The sequence below is a fragment of the Hemiscyllium ocellatum genome, chromosome 20 (assembly GCF_020745735.1).
Source record: "Hemiscyllium ocellatum isolate sHemOce1 chromosome 20, sHemOce1.pat.X.cur, whole genome shotgun sequence".
In the NCBI taxonomy this organism is placed as follows: Eukaryota; Metazoa; Chordata; class Chondrichthyes; order Orectolobiformes; family Hemiscylliidae; genus Hemiscyllium; species Hemiscyllium ocellatum.
This window is the reverse complement of record NC_083420.1, coordinates 8,654,378-8,681,475: the sequence shown is the minus strand read 5'-3', so window position 1 is coordinate 8,681,475 and position 27,098 is coordinate 8,654,378. Positions and strand designations below refer to the sequence as shown.

At 42.8% G+C, this 27,098-nt stretch overlaps 1 protein-coding gene across 3 annotated transcripts in view; it reads right to left on the bottom strand.

The window, feature by feature from the left end:
• fbxl16 (F-box and leucine-rich repeat protein 16) overlaps nucleotides 1–27,098 on the bottom strand; it is a 175,278-nt gene that overhangs the window by 31,587 nt on the left and 116,593 nt on the right. For 2 of the 3 annotated variants that reach the window (XM_060840475.1, XM_060840473.1), the window contains exon 3: nucleotides 13,042–13,550. In XM_060840475.1, coding sequence (XP_060696458.1) covers nucleotides 13,042–13,550 — 509 coding nt within the window. Of the gene's footprint in view, nucleotides 1–8,389; nucleotides 9,493–13,041; nucleotides 13,551–27,098 lie in introns of those variants that run through there. The other variant, XM_060840476.1, reaches the window with a different exon arrangement.

The window sequence follows — 27,098 nt, the reverse complement described above, 5'->3', positions numbered from 1 at the left end:
GCATCACAATAAAAAAAATTGAGCACTTTTTAATAAGGTTTCCAGCTTCTTAAATTCAATTCCTATTATTGCCGGAGGAAAGTAAAATCCAAAATGAAAATAAAATGAAACCAGTCCTGAAAAATCCAATGACTGTATTGTAAAACTAATGGCTGCACAGGAGGCCATTGCTGGTACAATCTCATTGTGGCCTTCGGAGGGTTAATGTAAATGTCATCTGGACTCCTGAGGCGATTACATTCACTCAATCACTTTCAGATAGCCATTATTCTTTAGATAATCTACGTTCGGACAGATGATTTCTTTCAGAACCTGCAGGATTGATATCACAGCTCTTAATCCCGGCTTGAGCCCCTTGATTAGACTGTAATACCCAGTTATCCATTATGCTAAATACAGTGTAATGAATGTTGCAGCAAGCTTTATATTGGCTTTGAATCAGGAACTGATTAACACATGAGGCAAAGTGATCAGCTTTCCTTAATCCACTATTGTGGGATGTTTACACCAATCATGAGTTAAATAAATGATTGACCTAACAGCCTATATGTAGTTGTTGAGCTGCTCAAAGTGTAGGGTTTTCTAATGTATGAACAATAGGAAACAAGCAGGTGGGTAAAATTCAATGGTTACAATCACTAGAGAGAAGACTCTTCCTTGTGTGATAGTTTAAGTAATTCCAGGACAAACATGATACATGTGGGTGGGTCCTTAATCAATCACTTGTCTCCTCAACATATAAACAGGTTCCCATTTATGCATGAGTAGAGCTGCTGCTCGTGTGACCTCATTTCTTGTGAATTAAGATCATTCATCATTATTTCATCAGCCACCACACAATCTCATTTTTCGAATTAAAGTTAAAATGAGAGGAAGGAGGCAGATTACTTTCCCACCCGTGGATGCAATTCATCTGCAAGGACCCCCTCTGCAGTTGAAGACATTTAAATAATCCATGGTAATGAGTGCTCAATAGACTTGTTGGGGAGTCAATTTTGCATTTAAGAGAAATGAAAACAAAAATCTCCAAGCCTAAATTATAGCACAGGAGATGTGCAATTTTATTTAATTAAAAAACAAGAAACATAGTTTTGTGGCATAATGCAAATCTAGATATTGTGAGAGAACTGGCCTGTGTTATTATAAGAGAGAGTGAGGACAGCAGATGTGGGAGAATCAGAGTTGAAAAGTATGGTGTTGGAAAAGCGCAGTAAGTCAGCCAGCATCTAAGAACCTGGAGAGCCAACGTTTCGGGCATAAGTCCTTCATCAGGAATGTGTTATTTTATCCCTGCAGCACCACTGCCTTGTAGCATTATTTTTGATCATCGCCAGACTAATACACATTGAGATTTCTCTCTGCTGCTAACACTCTCCTGTCATCATACAAAATGTGAATAAAAATTTGATTTGGTTTATTTATTATCATGTGTATTTATTCCAGATACGATATTGTTTAGAGTCGCAGCTCTCTGGCGCCATCTTGAAATGCAGAAAAATAAACCAAAACACAGAAATATACAGCCAGAAAAATTAAACAGTGAAGTTCATCTTGTGGTCTTATCTCAATAGTTATAGGTGGTCTTTGTAATAGCTCCTGCTTGTAGATCAGCCCTGGGCCTGGATCCAGGCTCCTCCAGCCTAGTTCCACATGTCTATGCCACTAAACCAACGACACTGCTGTAACTGCGCTCCACTGCTGCTGGAGCAAAGAGCCACCATGCTTCACTACCATGAGTTCACGCTGGGCCGACCTCACCAACGCAGCCACCATCAATGACGCAGGAACCTGTGCTGGAACCAAACTCACCATCGTCAAACTCACAGACCTGAAGTCTCGGCTCGGTCTACCAATCTGGATTGGGGGATTAAGCCTTGGGCCTGCTCCTTGCTCATTAGGAGACCTCGGGCAGAGTTGGAGCCGTGTCTGTCTCATCCTGCCTACTTTTGTTTTGTTTTTACAGAAGAAGAGACTTCTTTAAAATGCTAGGGAAGCAAATTGTCGATTGGGAAGGAGGAATAGATGGAGCTTAGGACTAGTAAAGAAAAGTAGTGCTAAGGAAATGAAAAGGGCTGAAATCTAATAAATCCCCAGGGCCTGATAATCTATATCCCAAGGTACCAAAGGAGAATGCCATGCAAATAGTGATGTATCGGTTGCCATTTTCGAAACTTTTGTAGACTTGGGAGCAGTCTGGGCAGATTGGAGGGAGGCTGATGTAATCCCATTGTTTCAAAGAGGGGAGGAGAAAACTAGGATTTACAGATGGTTAAGCCTAGCACCAGTTGTCAGGAAATGCTAGGATCTATTAGAAAGGATGTAATGATAGGACACATAGAAAAATAGCAATAGGATTAAACAAAGTTAACGTGGATCTATAAAGGAAAATCATCTTTGACAAACCTTTCGGAGCTTTTTGAGCATGTAATCAGTCGAATTAATGAGGGTGGATTACAGAAAGCTTTTGATTAACTCCCAGGCAAGAGATCAGTGTGCAAAATGAAAGTATATGGGATTGGTGGCAATATGTTGGCATGGACCGAGAATTAGCTAGAAAACAGGAAGCAGGAAGTAGAAATAAATGGGTCATGAAATTCAGTGATGAGTGGGGCACTGTGGGAATCAATGCTTGGACCCCAGCTAATCAGAATATACAGTAACAATTTGGATGTAGGAATCAAATATTTCTTGATTCCATCACCAGTGGGAACTCTGTCTAGACCCCTCATGATTTTGAACATCTGCATCATGTCTCCTCTTGAATTTCCTTCTCCAGAAAAATAATCCCAACTCTCTGATCTATCCGCTTTTCTCCTCTATTGAAGTTTCTCCTCTCTGGAACCCTTCCTTGTGAAGCTTCACTGCCCTCTCGCTAATGACTTCACATTTTTCTTAAAGAACAAGACACAACACTCCAAGTGAGGCTGAAACAATGTTTTATACCACTTTAAACAAAGCCTGATGGCCTTTGAATCTCTTGGGAAATTTTATGTGTGAACCATCGCACTAATGATTGCTGCCAACAATCGTTTTGGGCTTTCTGACCATGTCTGATCATCATATAGCGTACCTGGGATAGAGCCAGATGGATTTTTAGATCTGAAGGGAATTAAAATATATTGGGATAGTATAAGAATATGGAATTTAGGTGAACAATCAGGGATGATCTTATTGAATAGCAGAGCCAAATGACCTGTCTTCTTTCCAATAATTTCTTATATTTTTACAATGGAGTTAAATGCAATTATTGAGAGGGAGGACTTAATTAGTGCCTTAATTATATGGTTAAAACTGTCAAATTTGATTCAAATCTGGAATTAAGCATTAAAATTCTGTCAATTTCAAAATTTAATATTTGGAAATATATGGTTACTAGGACTGTAAATCCCAAAGTTGAATCTGTTTTTCATGGTCTTATTTGAGAAAACAAAGAATATGAAGCAATGTCAATCATTTAATGTTTCTACATAATGGGCAGAACAGAGACTGTTGGTCTCTCTCTAAGGCACCTGCTGAAACCACGAGAGAAAAATTGTGGTATTGTTGGTTACAGCACATCTGTTCCTGAACTCAAGATATGGATAGTTTACTCGCTGTTTTGCATTGCTAAGTGCCAGTTGGCGGGGATATAACAATTTTATATATTCACAGAGTGGGTGTTTCATTTTATCACTGCTGAGGGCTAATGTTACTGCTCCTGTCAGCATTGTGATAAATGATTAGCTTTTCCATATGGGCCCAATGCGCTGCTTCATTGCTGATTTCAATAAACATGATTGGTGAGGTTCTTTGGTTTGCTTAATGCAATATAAGTTCCCCACAAAGCACTTAAATCTATTACATTTTATGTTCCATCACAAGGATTTCATGCTCAGTCACAAGGTGGAATCTGATCCCAAACCCATCACAAGAATAGCATCTGATTGTGTAACCTCATGGAGACACTACAAAGCCATCTTTATTCTCTTGTCACATGAACTGGCTCAAACAGAGAAGATTTTTTAATTAACCAATCTGTCTTCTCTTTACTCCTGTTTCAGACATCACAAGGCCAGACTATAACGTACCAGTAAGCCTCCAAAGCAAAAGTAAAACAAGCTTTGAGTCCTTTATTCTGCCTTTAGAACGGGCCAATTTGATGAAAACAGAAGAGATTACAATTGGTGGTGATTTATCATGTGGTTTGTTGTCACGCTATGAGGTTGGGTTCTGTACGCACAGAGCGTGGTGCTGGAAAAGCACAGCAGGTCAGGCAGCATCTGAGGAGCAGGAGAATTGACATTTCAGACATAAGCCTTTCATCAGGAATTCCTGATGAAGGGCTTTTGCCCAAAATGCTGATTCTCCTAAACTCCATCTATTCTTCCTTCCCAATCGATAATTTGCTTCCCTAGCATTTTAAAGAAGTCTCTTCTTCTGTGAAAACAAAACAAAAGTAGGCAGGATATCAGTTATTACCTCATGTAACTATACAAGATCACACAATCTTATAATCCACAAGCACCTGAAGGAGCAGCACTCTGAAAGCTAGTGCTTCCAAATAAACCTGTTGGACTATAACCTGGTGTTGTGTGATTTTTAACTTTGTACGCTCCAGTCCAACGCTGGCATGTCCAAATCATCACTCTAGAGCAGCCTGGAAAGTTTTCTAACTCTGCCCACACTGTGGTATTTGCACTTAATAATGTGCAGCTTGGTGACATCGTCATAAGGTTGGTCAGGGTACTAATCGTTTATGCAACAGATGCCATTTCTTTATGAATTTTACAGAGCTAACAGTGTTTGTGCAAAAGCAACACAGCAGTATGGGGGACAAGCGTATTTCACACAATTATAGCAATGCTCACACTTTCTACCCTAATGACAATCACATTTTACAGCATTTATTCCCTTTACTATTCCAAGCTTTCAACAGCAAATCTGCTGATGGGAGTGGAGGGGTCTGATAACTCTGCATTATTCTGTAAATTTGCAATTGAGCAATTTTGCCTTGACTCCACACCAGCTAAGGTGGCTTTGATTCATAATCGTGCCAAAATATGAATCAATCCTATTCTGGCATGTACTTCTCAGACATCACAATCTAAGAATAAGGTGTAAGCCATGAGATGAGAGAGCTGTGAACCTGTAGAATTCTCTCCCACAGGAAGCTGTTGGGGCTGGTACACGAGATGTATTCAAGAGGTAGCTGGATGTGGCTCTTGCAGCAATGGAATCCAGGGGTATGGAGACAAAGTGGGAACAGGATACTGAGATTGCATGATCAGCCATGACCATATTGAATGGTAGTGCAGACTCGAAGGGCCGAATGGCCTACTCCTGTTCCTGTTTTCTATTTTTCTGTGTTTCAACCAAATTTTTTAAGATAGGGTGAGAGAACTCGCTAGATCTTGCAGTGTTAAGCCCTCCTGAAAACTCAATACAACTCGCACAAAGCTAAAAAATAAGGTAAGATCCAGCCCAAAATATTTCATGGCACAATTTGATGAGCAGTATGGGAATTTTCCTAATGTCCACACCAAGATTATCCCTCAACCAACGCCATCAAAAGTTAATTAACTGGTCTTGTGTCTTATTTTCTATTTTTCTTTAACAAGGATGACTCCACTTGGTAAGATATTCATCAGTTATGAAGCCCTTTATTTTACAATAGCAGACATGTTATGCTTCTTCACCTTGGTCCGGTATTTACCAAAGGGTTTCACATTGGGACTGCATTGGCTGCCCTCATACTTGGCTCATGGCTTCTTTGGCCACAAACCCAGAAACATACAGGATCTATTGCATCAAAATAGAGGAGCAAGAGGACCCAGAAAAATTGCATCCTCCTACATTGTCAGGAAGCTTGGTTAGAGAGCAAATCATGTCACCAGAAGCAATGTGTTATTCACAAAGAGGATGAGGAGTAATCTGCCAGAAAAAAACCCATCTTGACAATGGTGAGGCAAGAATGCTGTGGGGAGGAGGTGAAACGTGCCATGGTTTATAATATGTGAATATATATATATATATATATATATACACACACACATATATATATATATAAATACACACACACACACACATATATATATAAATACACACACACACACATATATATATATATATATATATACACACACACACACACACACACGTGGCTTTTTTTTTGATGGGTGAATTGCAGAGGACCCTGGAAAGATCATGGCTGCTCTACATACCCATAACAGACTGAGAAAACCTGGAAGAGTGAGATAGTTCCAGGAATGAGCCCATAACAGATGCACATCCCAAAACTCCATTGGAAATGGGCTGACAGTTGCTTCATCCCGTCATTCTGGATGGAGCTCAAACCAATATGGCGAGTTGCACAGAGCTTGCATACTCACACAGTACACCTTACTGGTCCCTCAGCTTCTGATCTTCAGGGACAGAATGGCCACTGTCTTCAATGACCATTATGACAACTGTTGAATTGTGGTGCAACATCAAACAGCATGAATAAGCACTCACAATCTTGCATAGATGTGTCGTAGGAGACAGTGAGGTCTGCAGATGCTGGAGATCAGAGTTGAGAGTGTGTTGCTGGAAATGCACACTTTTCCAGCAACACACTCTATATCTATCGTAGGTCTATTGCAATCACTGGAATTGTACTTACTTTTATCATATTCAAAATAGGTAAGAATATATTACAGGAGAGAGTGAGGTCTGCAGATGCTGGAGATCAGAGCTGAAAATGTGTTGCTGGAAAAGCACAGCAGGTCAGGTAGCATCTAAGGAACAGGAGATTCGACGTTTCGGGCATAAGCATTCCTGAAGAAAGAATATATTACACTTTTTTTTTGACCTGGGATATGCATATCATTGGCATGGCCAGTAGGAATTGCCCATCCCTAATTGCCCCTGAGAAAGTGGTGGTGAGCCACTTTCTTAAGCAGCAGGAGTAGTGTAGTGTAGATACACCCACGGTATTGGTAGGAAAGGAGTCCCAGAATAGACCTGTAGTAAAGGAATGCCGACATCATTCCAAATTGGGATGGTGAGTGATGTGGAAGCGACTGGTCTCCATTGCAGCTGCTATCTTTGTCCTTCTACACAAGTTTGGGAGATGTCTTTAAAGGTGCCTTGGAAAATTGTTGGATGGTGTTGAGTTCTTCCGTATTGTTACTGCAGCTCCGATCCATGCATGTGGAGAATATTCAATGACGATTTTGTCTTCGCCTTGTAGATAATAGATATGTTGTGAAGGAGTTAGGATTTGAGTCATTCACTGCAGAATTCCAAGATTCTGATCTGGTCTTGAATTTGATTTGATTTGATTTATTGTCACATGTACCTAAGTACAGTGAAAAATTTTGTTTGCAAGCAGTACAAGCAGACCATAGTAAGCAATACATAACAATCATTGGGTGCTTCGACAGAGTGAGGCATACAGATTACACTGCACAGGAGATACGTGAAGCAAGATCAACATTATTTGAAGTTAGAGATTACATTCAGCAGTCTAATAACGGCATGGAAAAAGCTGTTCTTGAACCTGTTGGTGTGTGTTCAAGCTTCTGTATCTTCTGCCTAACAAAAGAGCATTACTGGGAATGGAATTGGTCTTTGATGATGTTGCCAGCCTTTCTATAGCAACTGGAAGTGTAAATGGAGTCCATGGATGGGAGGTTGGCTCCCATGATGGTCTGGGCAGGGCACACAACCTTGTGTAGTTTCTTACGGTCCTGGATAGAGCAGTTGCCACACCAGGCCATTATGCACCTGGACTGTATACTTTCAATGATGTGTCTGTAAACATTGGTGAGATTATATTTCTGGTCAATGGTAACTCCCAAGATGTCGATAGTAAGGGATTGAGTGAGTAATGCTATTGAAGTTAAGGGGAAGTGCTCCATTAAGAAAACTTCTACATGCTTTTCTGTGCAAGTTGCAAGTAAAACTTTTTGTGGCATGACTTTAATCACCTTCAGAATACATTCATAACTGAAACTCCACAGGTCAAACAAGATAAAAGTGTGTCAAATAGAGGAGAATCTTTGATAGAAGATATTCTGCTTTGAAATGGAAATTTCATTCCACTGAAGAGTTCCAAAATGAGGGAGATGACAGAGGAAAACCTTCACACCAAAAATGATTTTAAAAATTCCTCACTTGATTGATAAATCTTATAGGCACTTATTATGGATGTTTGTATGACTTAATTATTGTCCTTTCTCTTAGTTTTATGTAAAAATATAAACATATCAATAAGCAATTCTCCAAAACCTTTTATGATTGAGGATTCCTTTATTGTGTACTTATACAGAGATTAATAACCACAGTGCAATTACTTGATGCACTTAAATATTGATCATGTATGATATTATTATACATGTAGACTTGTTCGATTCATCAATAGATTTCCAAGTATTGGCAGGAATTCTGCAAGGAATTCTCATTCAGGAAATTTTCACAAAGTGACAGTCAAGGTTGGGAGTGTTTTAAAGTGATTTCAAAGCCACATTGCAATTCCCATTCACAGTGTGCTCTGAAAAGTGAGGTCTTCGAAGTACTTGGATTAAACTTGACGACTTATCAGTGTGCCCTCCAGGTTGAGTAGAAACACAAGCTGCTTTTGCCAGTTACACCCCTCTAAATACTGTGCAACTATGCCACATTACAAGGTTTCTCAAATGGCACAGGATGGGTGGAGTTTAGTGACTGCAGGGAATAAGGCCAGCCGTTGACTGGAGAGTCGGTAGCAACACAGACCACAACCATTTCCAGGGGTTTGTTGGGAATAATTCCTGGAAAAGTGGTCTGCTGGCTGCTCTCACGATTGCCAAAGCCTGCAGAGAGACTTCCTACCTTCAGCCCAACAATAATAGCAGGGCCAAGGGAGCAGATGTCATTGGTAGTACTCCAGCCAATGCAGGGAAGAATGGTCATCAGTACAAAGGACACCAGAGGGATCTTTCTGTTCTACTGGCAGTCTCCACCACTGGACAGTGGATGCCTGAGAAGGAAGGACCTCCACCATTAGGGTAATACCCTTCCAGGTATTAAGTTCAGTGCCATAAGCACATTGCAATGGGTTTGACAAAAGGCCTCCTCTAACATTATCAGTGTAAAATGCTACAGCAGAAAGACAACTCCTGCCTTGTCAGTAGTAGACTCGCCAACTTTAAAGGCATTTAAATGTTCATTGGATAGGCATATGGACGAGAATGGAATAGTGTAGGTTAGATAGGCTTCAGATTGATTTCACAGGTCGGTGCAACATCGAGGGCCAAAGGGCCTGTACTGTGCTGTAATGTTCTATGTTGTCAGCAAGGCCAGTCTTTAGTATTCTTTGCGTTGGAATGTAAAGGCTTAAAGAACAGTTCTGACCACACTTGACATGATGACCTTTTTCTAAGCAACCTGCTTGGAGTTCAGATCGCACATCCTTCTTGCTGGAGGTATTCCTGTGCGTCTTATTCACCTTCAGAAACAGTATCACCTGCATCACCTCACTGGGGTGCTCATCTGTAGAGATACAAATGATTTCACATGATTAGACCGCACACTGGACTGCACTTCATTAACAAGAAACAATGCAGGGAGTTATTAGTTGACTTTAATAAATAAATGATCAGTCATTATACATACTTTATAAAGAGAATATCCATTTTTATAGAAAAGCAACAGAGAACTTAGATTATGACTTACCAACTCTTGAAGCAGTCTTCAAGGCATGGATAGTATCTGCGAATCAGCCGTCTGGGCAAGGATTTTCTCCAGGCTTGTTCGGTATTTCCTTGGTGGCTTTTTGGAGTTCAATGCTATAGACAATAGACAATAGGTACAGGAGTAGGCCATTCTGCCCTTCGAGCCTGCACTACCATTCATTATGATCATGGCTGATCATCCTCAATCAGTATCCTGTTTCTGTCTTACCCCCATAACCCTTGATTCCACTATCCTTAAGAGCTCTATCCAACTCTTTCTTGAAAGGATCCAGAGACTTGGCCTCCACAGCCTTCTGGGGCAGAGCATTCCATACATCCACCACTCTCTGGGTGAAGAAGTTTCTCCTCAACTCTGTTCTAAGTGGCCTACTCCTTATTTTTAAACTGTGTCTTCTGGATCGGGACTCACCCATCAGCGGAAACATGCTTCCTGCCTCCAGAGTGTCCAATCCTTTAATAATCTTATACACCTCAATCAGATCCCCTCTCAGCCTTCTAAACCCAAGTGTATACAAGCCCAGTCGCTCCAATCTTTTAGCGTAAGACCTGATCTTTCTGATTAGTTAAGGTCATTGATTCCATCTCAACAATCAATAGCATTTCCAGTCTTTAGAACATCAGTGCAGTCCTTTGGTAGTGCTGACCCATCCCTTAGCACAGTCATCTGCCGTGGTTAAGTGGCTGTCTCTCTTGGAAAAAAGATTCTTCTTCTGGATTGAATTACTGGAGGATAAAGTTCTCCTTTGCTGAAGCATGATCTCATGTATCATTTTCTCATACGAAGTCAGATTATTTTATGCAGGTCAAGTGGTTCATTTGCATCGATAATAATATCACATTTGTATAAATAAACCAACATTCGTTCAGAAGGTTACCATTTCCGCTGACTATGTTGAAGTCCCAAAATAACCAAAACTAGGTTTGACGATCATAACTACGCAAAACGTTAAGCTGTTTAAAGTGTTGAGCAGATACAATATCCCATGGCCTGCAGTAGTTATGAAAGTACAAGCTAATGGAAGAGATACAGAGGAACATACTTGCTGATCCATTTGTATATCAAAAGGTATAATTGCCATAGCCCCTAGGCTCTCAGGTGGTTTAACCTGAGGATCACCACCCATCGGGCAAGGGAGGGCATTGAGAAGGAGAGTCCTTTATGGTACCTTCAGCTACTGCAGTTGGAATTGAACCCACATTGTGGGTATCACTCCACACTGTAAAGCAGCCACCCAGTCAACAGAATTAACCGACCCCTGATAGGTAATCCGCACCTGTATGTTGTAATATGAATAATCAAAGGAGTTTTGGTGGTTCGGTAATCTAGCATCCATGACAGTAACTACAGTTATTGCAGTTGGCAACTGAAAATATCTGCAGTGAAATGTACATGCCCAAAATACCTCATTAATAAAGTTGCTAGTTGAAATCGAAATCAGAGACAAAGACAGAAATTGCTAGAAAAGCTCAGCAGGTCTGGCAGCATCTGCAGAGAGAGCTCAGGGATAACGTTTCGGGTCCAGTGACCCTTCCTCAGAACTGGACCGAAACGTTATCCCTGATTTCTCTCTGCAGATGCTGCCAGATCTGCTGAGCTTTTCCAGCATTTTCTATTTTCGTCTCCGATTTACAGCATCCGCAGTTTTTTCGGTTTATTCAGATATGACACATTTTTGTCATTATGAACATTTGTCAGCTTTCCATTACTGCTCTTACTCTTCGGCTCCTTAGCAAGCCCAGAATCAGCCCCTGTGTATATACAGTGTCCCTTGAAGCTCCCCAGTTCACAACTGAACTTCACGGACGACAGCTATTGTAAATCAATAAGCAAAAAGAATAGTTCTGCAGCATAGCAACAGTAAGTATAAACACAGTTAGTGACAGGGTATATTATGTGCATGCACACATCGCACGAATCATGGGACAAAGAAACAACAAATGCGGCCAGTCATCTAATTATATGCACTTAATTTCCAGTTAAACAAATTTCATTCATATCACAGTTTATGAGTAACAGATAAACTCAGCAGAACTGAGCTAGTTTTGGAGCTTGGACAGCAACAATACTTTCCTATGACTACATTTCATCGTCCAGATTCTTCTGCTTAAAGTGCCCATGATGTGCGCAACCTGGACCCTCACTTCATCAAGTGAATGTATATATTTTATATGTGGGTAGCTTTTGTGACAATTTTATGAAACTGGGCTGTGCAAAGTTGGTGCTACAGTTCTTCCTACCCTTGGGCAAACACAGGGGTGAGTTTTGACCATAAGCTAAAATCAGACCTCTGTGCGAAGAGAGAGGGAGAATAAAGTCACCAGGCGGTTAAGTATTGTCATAGTTATTGCCGAGCATTATTGTTAAGACCATAAGACATAGGAGCAGGCCATTCAGCCCATCGGGTCTGCTCCACCATTCAATGAGACATGGCTGACCTAATAATTCTCAATTCTATTTTCCTGTCTTTTCCCCAGAAACCCTTGATCCCCTTCCTGATTAAAAATCCATTCACCTCTGCCTTGAATGTACTTAATTCCCCAACCTCTACAGGCCTCTATGGCAACATATTGCACAGAATCACTTCAGGAGGTCCCTGACTTAAGAACACAACCTCAAACAGGAAGTATCATTTCAAAGATCTATCATATGAACATTTTCCTGTACGTACAAACAGCTCTTTACTTGCCCAGCTTTGTTTCTGACTTGTACACAAACCAACTTGCAAACAGACTCCAGAACAGAACTTGTTTGTAACCTGGGGACAACCTGCAGCCTGAGAGAGAAGAAATCCCTCCTTATCTCTATCTCAAATGTGGAACTTCTTATTCTGAGGTCATGTGCTCTGGGTCTAAACTCTCCCATTGGGGGAATCCACATCTACCCTGTCAAACCTCTCAGAATCTTATATGTACATGTATGGAATGAGCTGCCAGAGGATGTGGTGGAGGCTGGTACAATTGCAACATTTAAAAGACATCTGGATGGGTATATGAATAGGAAGGGCTTGGAGGGATATGGGCCGGGTGCTGGCAGGTGGGACTAGATTGGGTTGGGATATCTGGTCGGCATGGACGGGTTGGACCAAAGGGTCTGTTTCCATGCTGTACATCTCTATGCTAGCTTATACAATTACTTCCATGCATGTAAGTGCATTTGGAGATTTGTCTGTGAGATAATGGAGACCCCTGCAGCTGGTGCTGGTGTGGACCTTTGGAAGTTCACAGTGTCTGTGTGTGTGTGTGGCTTCACTGATAAATGACCTGAGACCAGTAATAATAAGTCTTACTGTTGCGTATGAAACTGCCCACATTACTAATATCAACGGAGATGTAGGCTTTGGTCTACCTGTCCAATATCAGCTCCTCGAGCTTGTGCAGATCACATGCAATATACTCCAACGCCATGTCAGTGATGCGTGGACACCACGAGAGGTCCAAGCTGCGCAGCTTGCGTAGGTTCTCTGCCACGAGCTCCACGCCGTCGTCGGTGATCTTGGAGCAGCCGGAGAGGCTGAGGGCGGTGAGGTTGGGCAGGCTGTGTACCATGTTCACCACGCCATGGTTGGTGATCTCCCAGCAAGAGTTGAGGCGCAGCGTGTGCGTGGTGTAGCCCTGCTTGGCGGTGAAGTAGGCCATGGCCGTGTCCGTCACGTGGTAGGCCTGTAAGTTCAGCTCCGTCAGGTTGGGCAGCAGCTGTGAAATGGCGGCGATGGCGTCGTCGGCGACGTTGATGCAGTCGCTGACGCTCAGCGAGGTAATCCGCGCGTTCAGGCTGGACCACAGGCCGGCCTCCGTGAAGTCGTTGCAGCCTGACAGCTCGAGGTGGGCCAGCCCTTGCATCTGCTCCAACATGACCTGGGGGAAACGGAGAGAGAGCAAAGACAATGTGTAAAACACCGCAGCTTCCAATTTCCCGACTACACGAGCAAGTCAAACCGGCAACTTGAAAAAAAATAAATTAATGAGGCAGAGAAATGAATTGCAGCTCCCCTCTCCAACCACACACCCCAACACGCAGCGGACAGGGATTACACAGAACTACCTAAGGAGGAATCAAAACATGAGAAAACTTTTTTTAAGCAAAGTTAGAATAGATTAATTATCTACAGTGTGGAAACAGGCTCTTCGGCCCAACAAGTCCACACTGACCCTCCAAAGAGTAACCTACCCATTTCCCTCTGACTGATGCACCTAACACTACAGGCAATTTAGCATGGCCAATTCACCTGGTCTGCACATCTTTGTACTGTGGGAAGAAACCAGAGCTCCAGGTGGACGGACACACACACATACACACAGTGCAAACTCCACACAGACAGTTGCCCAAGGCTGGAATCAAGCCTGCAACCCTGGTGCTGTGAGACAGCAGCGCTAACCACTGAGCCACTGTAGGGCCCTTTGATTTCTCTGCTCCCAAAATGGATCTTTTCCCAGTAACGTTGAATACAGTCCTTCACAATTCGCTGGGTAAGCCTTCAGGACAAACGTTGGGGAATCTGGGTTTCTGTCTCAAGTGGCTATGGCATGGTCATGCCCAATGCAGTTCCTTTTATTTATTCACGGGATGAGGGTGTTATTGGCCAGACAAACATTTATTGCCCATCCCTAATTGTCCAGAGGGTACTTAAGAGTGAGCTATATTGCTCTGGAATCACATGGATGCCAAGGCATGGATTCCTTCACACGGATTCCTTCCCTAAAGGACAGATGGGTTTTTTTTCCTAACAATTGACAATGTATTCTTGGTCAACATTAGACACTTACTTCCAAATTTGTTTTTAAGACTGAATTGAAATTCCACAATCTGCCTTGGTAGGATTTAAACCCATGTGACCAGAACATTACCTGGGTTTCTGGAACAATATTCCAGCCATAATTCCACTCGGCAATTGCCTCAGTTATTTTACAATCTATTGTCAAATAGAGAACAAAATAATTTATACAGATGGACTACAAGAGACTAGGTAATATCAAACCCCTGGTGTCAGTGGTTATTAATATCATTCAAACCCTGATCTTGTGTTGCATATTTTAATATTTGAACCAGTGACCATCTAGTCATGTACCCAATGTCCACTGGATGGCTTTATATGTGCTATGCACATCTGTGGGATGTGAATCATAGCCAATAATTGGGCTGACCTAAAATAACAGAGAATTGCTGATGCCAGAGATCTGAAACAAAAACAAATAACAGAAATTGCTGGAGAAAGTCAGCAGATCTGGTGGTATCTGTAGAGGGAGAAACAGAGTTAATGTTTCAAGTCCAGTGACCCTTCTTCAGAATTGAAATTAGTTGACCGTTGTTGAAAACTGCGCTGCTGTGGACTCTAAGATTGTTCCATCAGACTACAAATGATCGGATATTGAGGAAAATGCAGCTTGTGATGGATCTGTTCCTGTGTCACTGCAAGTTCAATGCAAACCCTCAACTTCATGAAGCCGACATATGAGGTTGTTTTTCAGCAGTGTCCTTTAGCTAACGTTCAGGTTAAAAATGTTTTGCTGGAAAAGCGCAGCAGGTCAGGCAGCATCCAAGGAGCAGGAGAATCGACGTTTTGGGCATAAGCCCTTCTTCAGGAATGATTCAGGAATGAAGAAGGGCTTATGCCCGCAACGTCGATTCTCCTGCTCCTTGGATGCTGCCTGACCTGCTGTGCTTTTCCAGCAACACATTTTTAAGCTCTGATCTCCAGCATCTGCAGTCCTCACATTCTCCTAATGTTCAGGTTGTCCTGCTCACATAGGTTTCACTACTTTCAGAATCCCTACAGTGTGGGAACAGGCCATTTGGCCCATCAAATCCACTCCGACCCTCTGAAGAGCATCCCATCCAGACTCAGCTGTATCCCTGCATTTCCTATGGTTAATCCATCTAAACTGCACATCTTTGGCATGTGGGAGGAAACCCATGAAGACACGGGGAGAACTTGCAAATTCCACACAGACAGTCATAGAGAGGTACAGCACAGAAACAGACCCTTCAGCCCAACTCGTCTGTGCCGAACAGGTATCCCCATCTAATCTGGTCCATTTCCCTCTAAACCCTTCCTATTCATATACCCATCTAGATGCCATTAAAATGTTGTAACTGGAGCAGCGTTCACTACTTCCTCATATACGCACCACCCTCTACATGAAAAACTTGCCACTGAGGTCCCTTTTAAATTTTTCCCCTCTCACCTTAAACCTACGGCCTCTAGTTCTAGACTCCCTCACCCCAGGGAAAAGACTTTCTCTATTTATCCTATCCACGCCCCTCATGATTTTGTAAACCTCAGCCTTCGACGCTCCAGGAAAAACAGCCCCAGCATATTCAGCTTCTCCCTATAGCTCAAATCCTACAACCCTGGCAACATCCTTGTAAATCTTTTCTGAACCCTTTCACAACATCCTTCTGATAGGAAGGAGACCGGAATGGCACGCAATATTCCAAATACACCTATCCAAATGTCCTGTACAGCTGCAACATTACCTCCCAACTCCTATACTCAATGCACTGACCAATAAAGGAAAGCATACCAAATGCCTTCTTCACTATCCTATCCAGGTGCAACTCTACTTTCAAGGACCTCTGAACCTTCACTCCAAGATCTCTTTGTTCAGCAACACTCCCCAAGACCTTATCATTAAGTGTATAAGCCCTGCTAAGATTTGTTTCATCCGAGGGTGGAATCAAACCTGGGGCCCTGGTGCTCTGAGGTAGCAGTACTAACCACTGAGCCACCGTATGGCCCTTTGTGAGCTGTTGATCAGTGACAACAGGATTCTTGTATATGGTCCTAACTGCATGTGTTCCTGCAGAAATAGAAATCATCGAGGGAACATAGTCACCAAGAAACCAAACTGAGAATTTAGAAGAAACTTCTTTACTCAAAAGAATATTGAGAATGTGGAGCTCATTACTGCAGACTATATTTTAAGATGAATGGATGCATACCAGGGAATGTGAGATGATTATGAGGGAAATGGGAAAAGAGGGCTATGATAATCAAGTCAGATAATGAAAGACTGAGAAACATAATCGCTGGAATGGACAGTTTCTCTGCTGTATATTCTTTGTAATATATCTAGCTGCCTCACCTTGACCCAAGTTTGCTAGATGGTGCCCCTCAGTTATTTATAATCAATTGTTTTTTTCTCTCTCTCTCTCTCTGTTTCTCTCTCTCGCCCATGGTCCTTTGTGTAATGTTGTTCATTTATCTCTGGCTCATGCACTATATATTCAGGCATAAAGGGTTTTGATATCATTATTTGCAATCTCCTGTTAATCTACCAATCGACAAAGTTTTTTCATTAGTCCCTAGGAATGCAAGTAAACAAATATGCTTTGTTTCTCCTTTATCATGCATATTGTTGGGTTCTTTTTCACATTCACACTGAGAAACTGAGCAGGCAATTCCTCTCCAAGATAAATATAAAAGTAATAGTGGTTAGGGTTTCAGTGCACTCAGGAAGTAAACATGTCAATGCTTACAGGCATCTAACTAGATCCCATTGCTTATTTATTCATTCATGGGATATGAATTCACCACCCCAATCGTGGCAGGATTTGAATCCTTGAAGGTTCTGAATTGCTGGAACGGGGAGTTGAAATGATTCGCCATGCGGCAGTGGGGCTATTTAGTGCATGTGTCCCGGAGATGTTCTCTGGAACATTCTGCAAGTTGGTGTCCTGTCTCCCCAGAGTAGAAGAGACTATATTGAGAGCAACGGACACAACCCCACCACCCTGTGGCTGAACACCTCAACTCCCCCTCCCACTCTGCTAAGGACATGCAAGTCTTGGGCCCCCTCCACCGCCAAATCCTAGCCAGCCAACAACTGGAGGAAGAACACCTCATCTTCCACCTTGGGAGCCTCCAATCATATGGAATCTATGTTGATTTCACCAGTTTCCTCATCTCCCCTGCCTCCACCTTATCCCAGATCCAAACCTCCAACTCAGCACCACCTTCTCGAACTGTCCTATCTATCTATCTTCCTTCCCACTTATCTTCTCCACCCTCTGCTCCAACCTATCACCATCACCCTCCATGATCATCTGGGTAGATTAGATTACTTACAGTGTGGAAACTGGCCCTTCGGCCCAACAAGTCCACACCGACCTGCCGAAGCACAACCCACCCATACCCCTACATTTACCCCTTACGGGCAATTTGGCATGGCCAATTCACCTGACCCGCATATCTTTGGACTGTGGGAGGAAACCGGAGCACCCGGAGGAAACTCACACAGACACAGGGAGAACATGCAAACTCCACACAGTCAGTCGCCTGAGGCAGGAATTGAACCCGGGTCTCTGGTGCTGTGAGGCAGCAGTGCTAACCACTGTGCCACTGTGCCACCCACCGTGTTTCCTACTACAGAAACCTACTGCGTTTCCAGCTACCTTCCCCCCCAGCACCTCCCCCATCTCTCAGTCCCCTTTGCTATTCTCCCCTCTCCACTATCACATTTCTGACGAAGAACTCATGCGCAAAATGTCAACTTTTCTGCTCCTCAGATGCTGCCTTTTCCAGCACCAAATTTTTGACTGCAATTAGTGCCCAGTTAAGGACCACCTCCTCCCATAGCAGCCCTGCAGAAAGCCTGTAAAGTGAAAGATGTTGAGGCGTTGGTCGACTCCCATGTTGCCATTGATCAAGAGCTCATGATATATCATGCAACCACCTACTTAAAGAGGTCAACCTTGAACCTTGGCAAAAGTTGGCCCACTGCTTCTCAAAAGCTGACACTGCCCAAGAAAAGCCAACTGCTGTGAAACAACCTCATGTACAGCTTCCTGAAACGTGAGGATGAGAGGTTGCATTGTGAGGGCAGTGACAGGTAATCGACCCTATCACTAGCTGAATTTCTAGCCTAGTGGAACAATCTTAGAGTTCACAGCAGGGCAGTTTTCAACAAATGGTCATTGAATTTTGCAACTTAGACTGAAGGTTTTTCACTCTGTTTGTGCTCTGTGCTAGATTGAGGGAGCTGGAAGCTGAGTACCACGTTCTATCCCTCACTGTGATCCTTACTCTCCTCCCCACCTCCATCACGCACCTCTGGCCTGGCTCACTCAGTGAGCATGGGGCTCAAGTGCCTGCAATACTAGCAGCAGCCACTATGCCTGCTGTTGAGCAATGTAGAGTTGCCAGCCTCTAGTTGTTCAACTTCTCTGAGAAGAGGAATTTCGATTCCCCAAGATCCTTTGCAGGGCAAAGCCAGGTCTGTCTAGTTAAATCTTTGATTACTTTCCGGAATGGAGACGATTTTTGGTTCTCCGCACTTCTCCTGCCAACGGATAAGATCCCTGATAGCCTCATTAACTTCTGCCCATTCTCGAGGGCTAAATATATAGAGATCAGTGTTGAAAATAAACTTTACACTTTCTTTCAGTAACATCTACAGCCATCAAATTAAGATAATTAGTACAAGAGCCAAAGGGAAATTGAGAATGTTTTTACATAGCAAATTACTTTAATCTGGAATCCACTGCCTGAAATAGTTGCAGAAGCAGAGTCAATCAAATGTATATCTGAAGAGGAAACCCTTGCTGAGCTATTGAGAAAGAGCAAGGAGTGGTAATAATTGAACAGCTCCTCCAACGCACTGACACAAACGGACTGCAAAGTCTTCAGTCCGAGTTACAAGATTCAATGACCATTGTTGAAAAGTTCAGTGTTGTGGACTCTAAGATTGCTCTGGAAGACTAGAAATGATCAGATGTTGAATAAAATGGGGTTGTGCTGGACCTGGATTCGATTCCAGCCTCGGGCAACTGTCTGTGTGGAATTTGCACATTCTCCCTGTGCCTGTGTGGGTTTCCTCTGGCTGCTCTGGTTTCCTCCCACAGTCCAAAGATGTGCAGGTTAGGTGGATTAGCCATCGTGTTGAGTGCATTAGTCAGAGGGAAGTGGATTAGATTAGATTACTTACAGTGTGGAAACAGGCCCTTCGGCGCAACAAGTCCACACCGACCCGCAACCCACCCATACCCCTCCCTAACACTATGGGAAATTTAGCATGGCCAATTCACCTGACCCGCACATCTTTGGACTGTGGGAGGAAACCAGAGCACCTAGAGGGAACCCACACAGACACGGGGAGAATGTGCAAACTCCACACAGTCAGTCGCCTGAGGCGGGAATTGAACCCAGATCTCTGGCACCGTGAGGCAGCAGTGCTAACCACTGTGCCACCGTGCCACCCACTGGGTTTGGGTGGGTTACTCTTTGGAGGGTCAGTGTGGACTTGTTGGGCCAAATGGCCTGCTTCCACACAGTAGAGCATCTAATCAATTGGTATGTCAATGCATTTTCAATGCAAACTCTTATCTTCATGTTTCATGAAGCCTGTATATGAGGCTGTGTTTCAGCAGTTTGCTTTTTTCAGTTAGTGTCAGCTTTTGTGAAGCCTTTTTTTGCACGGTTCAAGGTTGTTCTGCTTACAAAGTTTTCACTAGGGTCATTGAGATATACAGCATGGAAACAGACCCTTCGGTCCAAAACATTTGCCAGCATTTGGCTCATATACCCCAAAATCCTTCCTGTTCATGTACCCATCTAGATGCCTTTTAAATGTCGTAATTGTACCAACCTCCACCACTTCCTCTGGCAACTCATTCTACACACGCACCACCCACTATGTGAAAGATTTGCCCCTTAGGTCCCTTTTGAATATTTCTCCTCTCACCCTAAACCTAACCCCTCTAGTTCTGGACTCCCCCCAAGGGAAAATGCCTTGGCTATTCATCCTATCCATGTTCCTCATAATTTTATAAACCTTTATGTGGTCACCCTTCAGCTCTGACACTCCAAAGAAAACAGTTCCAGTCTATTCATTCCCTCTCTATAGCTCAAACCCTCCAACCCTGGCAACATCCTTGTAAATCATTTCTGAATGCTTTCAAGTTTCACAACATTTTCCAATAGGAAGGAGACCAGAATTGCATGCAATATTCCAACAGTGGCCTAACCAATGTGTTGTACCTCCCTACAACATGACCTCCCTACTCCTGTACTCAATACTCTGACCAAATGCCTTCTTCACTATCCTATCTACCTGCGACTCCATTTTCAAGGAGCTATGAACCTGTACTCCAAGGTCTCTTTGTTCAGCAACACTCCCTAGGACCTTACCATTAAGTGTATAAGTCCCGCTAAGATTTGCTTTGTCAAAATACAGCACCTCGCATTTATCTGAATTAAACTCCATCTGCCACTTCTCAGCCCTTTGGCCCATCTGGTCAAGATCCCGTTGTAATCTGAGGTAACCTTCTTCGCTGTCCACTACACCTTCAATTTTGGTGTCATCTGCAAACTTACTAAGTGTACCTCTTATGCTCACATCCAAATTATTTATGTAAATGACAAAAAGTAGAGGGCCCAGCACCGATCCTTGTGGCACTCCACTGATCATACGCCTCCAGTTTGAAAAACAGCCTTCCACCACCACCCTCTGTCTTCTATATCCAAATGGCTAGTTCTCCCTGCATTCTTGCTAATCAGTGTCCCATGGGGAACCTTGTCGAACGCCTTACTGAAGTCCATATAGGTCACATCTACCGCTTTGCACTCATTAATCCTCTTTGTTACTTCTTCAAAAAACTCAATCAAGTTTGTGAGACATGATTTCCCACACACAAAGCCATGTTGACTATCCCTAATCAATCCTTTCTTTTCCAAATACATGTACACCCTGTCCCTCAGGTTTCCCAACAACTTGCCCATTACTGATGTCAGGCTCACTGGTCTATAATTCCCTGGCTTCTCCTTATCGCCCTTCTTAAACAGTGGCCCCACATGAGCCAACCTCCAGTCTTCTGGCACCTCACCTGTGACTATCGATGACACAGATATCTCAGCAAGAGGCCCAGCAATCATTTCTCTAGCTTCCTATAGAGTTCTAGGGTACACCTGATCAGGTCCTGGGGATTTATCCATCTCTACTCATTTCAAGACATCCACCACTTCCTCCTCTGTAATATGGACATTTTGCAAGGTGTCACCATCAATTTCCCTACATTTTATACCTTCCATATCCTTTTCCACAGTAAAAACTGATGCAAAATACTCATTTAGTATCTCCCCCATTTTCTGCAGCTCCACACAAAGGCCACCTTGCTGATCTTTGAGGGGCACTATTCCCTCTCTAGTTACCCTTTAGTCCTTAATGTATTTGTAAAGACCCTTTGGATTCTCCTTAATTCTATTTGCCAAAGCTATCTCATGTCCCTTTTTTGCCCTCCTGATTTCCCTCTTAAGTATAATCCTATTCCCTTCATACTCTTCTAAGGATTCACTCGATCTATCCTGTCTATATCTGAAATATGCTTCCTACTTTTTCTTAACCAAACACTCAATTTCTTTCCCTACCAGCCTTTCCTTTCACCCTAACAGGAATATACTTTCTCTGGATTCTCATCATCCCATTTTCCAGCTTTCCCTTTACCTGCGAACATCTGCCCCCAATCAGCTTTCGAAAGTTCTTGCCTAAGTTTCAGAGCATTGTATTTGTAAATAATTCTACAAATGTCCTAAATGTTGCAATTAATTCAGTTGAGATTCAAGATTTTAACGTAAGTTTATTTCATTCATTGGTAATGAACAACAGATTACTGTTCAGGGGATAGTCACACAAACAATAATCCTCATGCCAACATCAACACAAATCAACGCAGAGTGTTTTCAGCTTACAGCAGCTAGCAAGTAGAATCCAAACTGAAGAATAAAACACAACACAATGTACATACACTACAGACACATATTTCATATCGACTACATGCTGAATCTGAAATGATATGAGTAGGATCTTTTAAAATGAATTGTGTTTGTGTTGAAGATGATGTTTGCATGAGAATGATCTGCACAGGATGAAAGTGGAAAGGGGAACATATTCTATTTTAATATAAAGGAAGATAATTTTGGTATTTTACAGTTATCAGCAATTTTTCAAAATGGAAGTGTGTCCCTGCATATAATTGTGAACCAAAACTGCAGTTTGGAGATGTGTATCACGAAAATGAATCGGAGTGTGGGATGGTCAGGTGGAGTTTTAAGTAAGAGTTGAAGGGGAATGTTTTTGTCATTTGGAGATCTAGGCTTATTTTGAATCCATGAACCTTTGAACTTCACTCTGTTCAAGAAACAGTCGGAAAGCTGAAGGGTCAGTTTTCAATTTATTGATAAAAGGTAGCATTTTACTTTGAATACTTGAGTTTCATTGTCTGTATTTGGGTAATATATATTTGTTAGTTCTGAATTGCATTAATTTATGAATGTATTTGAAATTCCTAAGTAACTGAAGCAGTAAATATTTTTATGAATAATTGTGTATTTCAGTATAGTTCTGCTGCTAATGACCCACAGCACTTTATGAATGCCCAATGCTGAGTTGCCAAATCTATTCTAATTCTATCCCATTTTGTGTGCTAGTGCCCCACAACGCAAGAACACACTCTAGTTGGAGGACTTCAAAGTCCATCATCAAAAGTGACTTAGTAGCATCACTACTGACCGAGCTAGTCAAGTCCTAAAGGAAATTTTAATAATCGAAGATTACTGTAACTGTTTCAACCTTATCTTCATCACTGTTGTGCTGGGCTCTCTTGCGATTGAGGATGGGGATATTGGTGGAGAATCCTCCTCCAGCAAGTTGTTCAACTCTCCACCACTGTTCATGAATGGTGAGGTAGGATTGCAGAGCTTAGATCTGATCCATTGTTTGCTGAATTCCTTGGCTTTGTCTAACATCTAACGCCTATGTTCCTGCATCCAGGAAGGCACCAAGCACCTCGAGACTTGCTGTTGGGAAAAGGTGGAAGCTGGGCGAAAACTGCGACAGGAGTACACTGCCACACCAACGCCCCACCCTCCCATTCTTGCGACCACTTTCTTCCCCTAGTGTAACACAGCCTGTGGTAGCCCCATCGGTCTGTACAGCCACCTATAGACTCACCCTGAGAGTGGGAGAGAGTCATTTTCATTTGCGGGGAACCAACAATGATGACAATGACATTCTCTCTTATTTCTGAATCCACTGTGCGGACCTCTGAAGACTGTGAGTGGCGATGGGATAGAATTTGAACAAAGCTTGTATACTCTATGTCCTTGCCATCCTCAGTGCTGCTAAACATTGAGGAGTACCAATTCATCAGATTACAATAACAATAATCTTAGCAACTGTAATACATATGATTGTATTTTAATTTAGTTAATGTGTTATTTAATCTTGCTTGTGAACATCGATGACTGCCCGGTGTCACATTCCTCTTATTGTTAGTTAACACTGGATCTGCTTTGACAGCACAACTCCAGAGGTCTGCCATCTTACATCTCGGCCGGGCTTTAATTAGTACAAGTGGGAAAACAACAAAGGTCAATATCCATGAGTTATCTTCCTAAAAATATACATGTCCAGTACTCACAGTTAAGCTATAAGCTTATTGCTGTCAAATCAGCCAGGAGGAATGTTGCCTGTATTACAAAGAGGTTCTAAAAATGACAGACAGAGTCTTAATAACAGATGATGTCAATATGTTGCATGCTATCCAAGAAAATGGTTAAGGCAGTGCAATGTCCAACCACTAGTTCCTAATGCAATACACCTTCTGGCTTAGGAGAAGATAAAGAAACTCTTGGTGTGTTGTGGCACGGTGGCACAGTGGTTAGCACTGCTGCCTCACAGCACCAGAGAGCTGGGTTCAATTCCCTTCTCAGGTGACTGACTGTGTGGAGTTTGCACATTCTCCCCGTGCCTGCGTGGGTTTCCTCCGGGTGCTCCGGTTTCCTCCCACAGTCCAAAGATGTGCGGTTCAGGTGAATTGGCCATGCCAAATTGCCCGTAGTGTTAGGTAAGGGGTAAATGTAGGGGTATGCGGTGGGTTGTGCTTCGGTGGGTCGGTGTGGACTTGTTGGGCCAAAGGGCCTGTTTCCACACTGTAAGTAATCTAAAATAACTTCTCCTAAAGATGTTTGATTACTGTAGATCTTGTGTGATGACATAGCATTGATCCTCCAGTTACTCAGCAAACCAACTGTCCACAATTTGCTCACCTCTCAATTAATCTGGATTACTGATTGCATATTTAACGGAGATAGGCACAATGGCACAGTAACATCATTCAGCACAAACTGTTTGTGCTCCACTCAAGCCCCTTTCCATCCTTCCTCCTCTTCATCTATCATGGTAAGCTCAGGAGTTGATCCCAAATAAGCTGATGTGGCTGAAGTCAATGAAACAGGTGTAGGAATGAAACTGGATGGACCACCTGACACCATTTGAGGCCCTATCCATGCCTAAATGTAGCATGGGCTGGCTACAATATCCAGGCTTGGCCAGGCAAATGCAAAATAATATCAATGCCAGACAATGACCACCTTCAATAAGAGAGAATCCAAACATTTTTCTTTGATATTTGATGGCAACATATAGAGTATTGAGTCTCCTATTATCAACATACTGCGGTTTACCATTGGCCGTTACAATTGAAATTGAATTGGACTAGCCATATAAATACTGTGGCTACAAGAGCAGGTCAGAGGCTAGGTATCTTGCAGCAAGCAAGTGACTCTCCAAAATTTGTCCACTATCTACATGGTATAAGCCAGAAGTGTGATGGAATACTCCCCATTTGCCTGAATCAATACAGCTCCAGCAACTCTCAAGAACTCTCAAGGCGGCACAGTGGCACAGTGGTTAGCACTGCTGCCTCACAGCGCCAGGGACCTGGGTTCAATTCCCACCTCAGGCGACTGACTGTGTGGAGTTTGCACGTTCTCCCCGTGTCTGCGTGGGTTTCCTCCGGGTGCTCCGGTTTCCTCCCACAGTCCAAAGATGTGCGGGTCAGGTAAATTGGCCATGCTAAATTGCCCGTAGTGTTAGGTAAGGGGTATATGTAGGGGTATGGGTGGGTTGCGCTTCGGCGGGTCGGTGTGGACTTGTTGGGCCGAAGGGCCTGTTTCCACACTGTAAGTAATCTAATCTAAAAAAAAACCATTCAAGACAAAACAAACACACTTGATTGGCACCACATCCACAAGTATCCACTCCCTTCACTATCAATGCTCAGTAGCAGCAGTATATGTGAATTATAAGATGTGTGAGTGAAATTTATCAAGGCTCCTTAGACAGCACCTTCCAAAACCACACTTTTTAACACCTTGAAGGGCCAGGGCAGCAGATACATGGCAACACCACCACCTGCAAGATTCACTCCAAGCCGCTCACCATCCTGACTTGGGAATATTTGCTGTTCCTTCAGTGTCACTAAGTCAAAATCCTGGAAATCCTACCGTATAGCATTGTGGGTGTTCCTGCACCAATTGGACTGCAGCAATTCGAGAAGGCAGCTTACCATTACATTCTCTCGGGCAATTAGGGATGAGTAACAAATGCTGGTCAGCCAGTGACACCCATAACCCATGAAGGTTTTGTTAAAAAAACACATGTAAGATTGACCTGAATGTCCCCAGGGCCTGATGGTCTACATCCCAGGGTACTGAAGGAGGTGGCTCGAGAAATCGTGGATGCATTGGTGATTATTTTCCAGAGTTCGATAGATTTGGGATCAGTTCCTGTGGATTGGAGGGTGGCTAATTTTGTACCACTTTTTAAGAAAGGTGGGAGAGAGAAAGCAGGAAATTACAGACCAGTTAGTCTGACCTCAGTGGTGGGAAAGATGCTGGAGTCTATTATAAAGGATGAATTTACGACACATCTGCATAGTAGTAACAGGATAGGTCAGAGTCAGCATGGATTTATGAAGGGGAAATCATGCCTGACTAATCTTTTGGAATTTTTTGAGGATGTAACTCTGAAGATGAACAAGGGAGATCCAGTAGGTGTAGTGTACCTGGACTTTCAGAAAGCTTGTGATAAAGTCCCACATAGGAGGTTAGTGAGCAAAATTAGGGCACATGGTATTGGGGGAAAAGTACTAACTTGAATTGAAAGTTGGTTGGCTGATAGGAAACAATGAGTAGTGATAAATGGCTCCTTTTCGGAATTGCAGGCAGTGACCAGTGGGGTACCGCAGGGATCTGTGCTGGGACCGCAGCTTTTTACAATATATGTTAATGATATAGAAGATGGTATTAGTAATAACATTAGCAAATTTGCTGATGATACTAAGCTGGGTGGCAGGGTGAAATGTGAGGAGGATGTTAGGAGATTACAGGGTGACCTGGAGAGGTTAGGTGAGTGGTCAGATGCATGGCAGATGCAGTTTAATGTGGATAAATGTAAAGTTATCCACTTTGGTGGCAAGAACAGGAAGGAAGATTCCTACCTAAGTGGAATCAATTTAGGTAAAGGGGCAGTACAAAGAGATCTGGGTGTTTTCGTACACCAGTCAATGAAGGTAAGCATGCAGGTACAGCAGGTAGTGAAGAAGGCTAATAGCATGCTGGCCTTCAT